At 37.5% G+C, this 2340-nt stretch overlaps 1 protein-coding gene across 1 annotated transcript in view; it reads left to right on the top strand.

Moving 5' to 3' along the window:
- miox (myo-inositol oxygenase) overlaps nt 1-2340 on the top strand; it is a 5218-nt gene that overhangs the window by 720 nt on the left and 2158 nt on the right. Inside the window, exons 4-7 of the mRNA XM_016509281.1 lie at nt 339-501; nt 733-800; nt 893-1002; nt 1396-1463. Coding sequence (XP_016364767.1) covers nt 339-501; nt 733-800; nt 893-1002; nt 1396-1463 — 409 coding nt within the window. The remainder of the gene's footprint in view (nt 1-338; nt 502-732; nt 801-892; nt 1003-1395; nt 1464-2340) is intronic.

Raw genomic sequence — 2340 nt, 5'->3', positions numbered from 1 at the left:
TATATTTAACATAACTATAAAAATAAATGCTGCAATAATATTATATATGTATGCATGTAGGTATGTATATTTATTACGTACGTCTTAAAATTATGCTCTGTATCAAAAAAGCAGGTAAAAATAAAATAAAATATCTCCATTCAGGTAATAGGCCTGTGCTAACAACTGTTAAAATATAAATGGCAAAATTCTGAATTTCTATTATTACTAAAGGAAATGCATAAATTCTGACCACTTTCTCTGTAGTTAAAATTGGGCCGCTCTGTGAAGACCCAAATAAATGACAGCCTTTACAAACACAAAAACACTGAACATGACCTCTCACCTCTGACCTTCAGCACCTGGAATGGGCGAACTGCAATCACTTCAGCATGAGCATGATGGAGAACATCGATTGCCTGGACGAGCTTGTTGATGAATCCGACCCTGACGTTGACTTCCCAAACTCTTTCCATGCCTTCCAGACCGCCGAGGGAATCCGCAAAGAGCATCCTGATAAAGGTGAGAGATCATCGGGGACAAAGGTCACAGACGTAAGTGTACTTAGATAAGACTGGGTTTTACAATAGCACATACCTGAAGTTGTTTTTGTGAAGTTTCTGATCAATATGTCCAAACCTGCAGGGCTTCTTTCAGGACTGAAATCCATTTTTAAATGTAAAAGCTTTTTGTGCATATTTATATTCGGTCAAATGTGAAAATCCAACTGAATTTAAAATACCTTCTCTCCAGATTGGTTCCAGCTAGTCGGTTTGATCCATGACATCGGAAAAATCATGGCCCTGTATGGGGAGCCGCAGGTGAGAGACAAAAGCATCCAATCACAGTGGAAAAACCTTTGACAACTTTCACATGGGATCAGTAATATACAGAATGCCATTGTGTGTTTAAGTGGGCTGTAGTTGGAGACACATTCCCAGTGGGATGCAAGTTTCAGAATTCAATAGTGTTCAGAAACTCAACATTTGAAGGCAATCCGGATGGGAAGAACCCTGCACTCAAGTACTATCTTCTAAACCTCAAAACAGTGTTATTTAAATACTAGTATAGTATATATTATTAGTTAATATTTTCATTTTAGTCATTTTTAGATATTTTAAATGTATTTTTATGTGAAATGTATTTTATTCTATCTTTAGATTTGGAATTGTTTAAAAATATTTATATTTAGCTTTAATTTATGTTTATGTTAGTTCTAGTAATTGTAATACTCCAGATAAATTTTTTTTATTTCAGTTAGTTGCAAAGGCAACATTTCTAATTCTTTTATATTTTCTCTTCTAATATTCATATTTTATTTTAAGCTTTATTTTAATGATCTAAAATGTAAACATATGTTGTATAGCATTCTACCTAATTGTTTTGGCATGTTTTTTATTTATTTTTTCATTGCAGCACAGAATTTGGGATTTATGAACCAAAATGTGGACTTGATAACATCCTGATGTCTTGGGGACATGATGGTGAGTGATTTGAGGGATCTTTGCACACAAGAGCATTATGTCTCACTGTGAAACATCAAAAGTTTGAGGTCAGGTGAAAGAGATAGTAGTTTTATTAAGCAAGGATGCATTAAATTGTGTCAAAAGTGACAGTAAATGTTAAAGGGATAGTTCACCCCTGATCCACTGCAATGTCCAACTGTCCTGAGCGCGTTCACAACATCAGGCGCGTAACGCGTGTACGTGCTCTGGGATAGTAGACATAGATATATACAAGTAGATGCCTCATTAGTGACTGTTTCTATGGGCAACGATACGTTCCAAAATGGCGGACGCGCCAACGTATCTGGAGCAGTCGAATAGGGCATCTATACATATCTATGATAGTAGAGACATGTGCGGAAGCGATCTGTTCAGTAGCCTGTCGAAGCTATTTTACTAATAAAAGTTTCCGTGCTGTGTTGTCGTGTGCTATATAATGTGTGTGCGTGCGTCTACGAAAGCAGTAGCCTGCCTATAGTTTTAGTTTAGCTATAAACCCGAGCAGAACCTGAAGCTATTCATTAAACACTAACCCGAACCGAAACCCGAAAGTATTTCGGGACCCATCGGGCTCGGGTCGGGTAGCAGACCTCTAGTTCACTGGTACTGCGATGATCTAAAGATATTTAGAAGTACAGGTCATCACAATGGAAGACGATTTTGATATATCATCAGACAACGTGGAATTTTTTGCCCAACCATATTTATTTGACGTCACGCGCCGGATGTTGTGAACGCACTCAGGACAGTTCGGACATTGCGGTGGATCAGAGGTAAAAAATTACTGTTCAGTTTCTTGCACAGACCGATTGTTTCGTGTCTTTACACATCAATGTATCGTCACTAGCTGCAGGGT

Source organism: Sinocyclocheilus rhinocerous, unplaced genomic scaffold, assembly GCF_001515625.1.
Source record: "Sinocyclocheilus rhinocerous isolate Xijiao unplaced genomic scaffold, SAMN03320098_v1.1 scaffold834, whole genome shotgun sequence".
Classification (NCBI taxonomy): domain Eukaryota; kingdom Metazoa; phylum Chordata; class Actinopteri; order Cypriniformes; family Cyprinidae; genus Sinocyclocheilus; species Sinocyclocheilus rhinocerous.
Note: the sequence above shows the minus strand (reverse complement) of the source record. Positions and strands in the feature narration are given on the sequence as shown.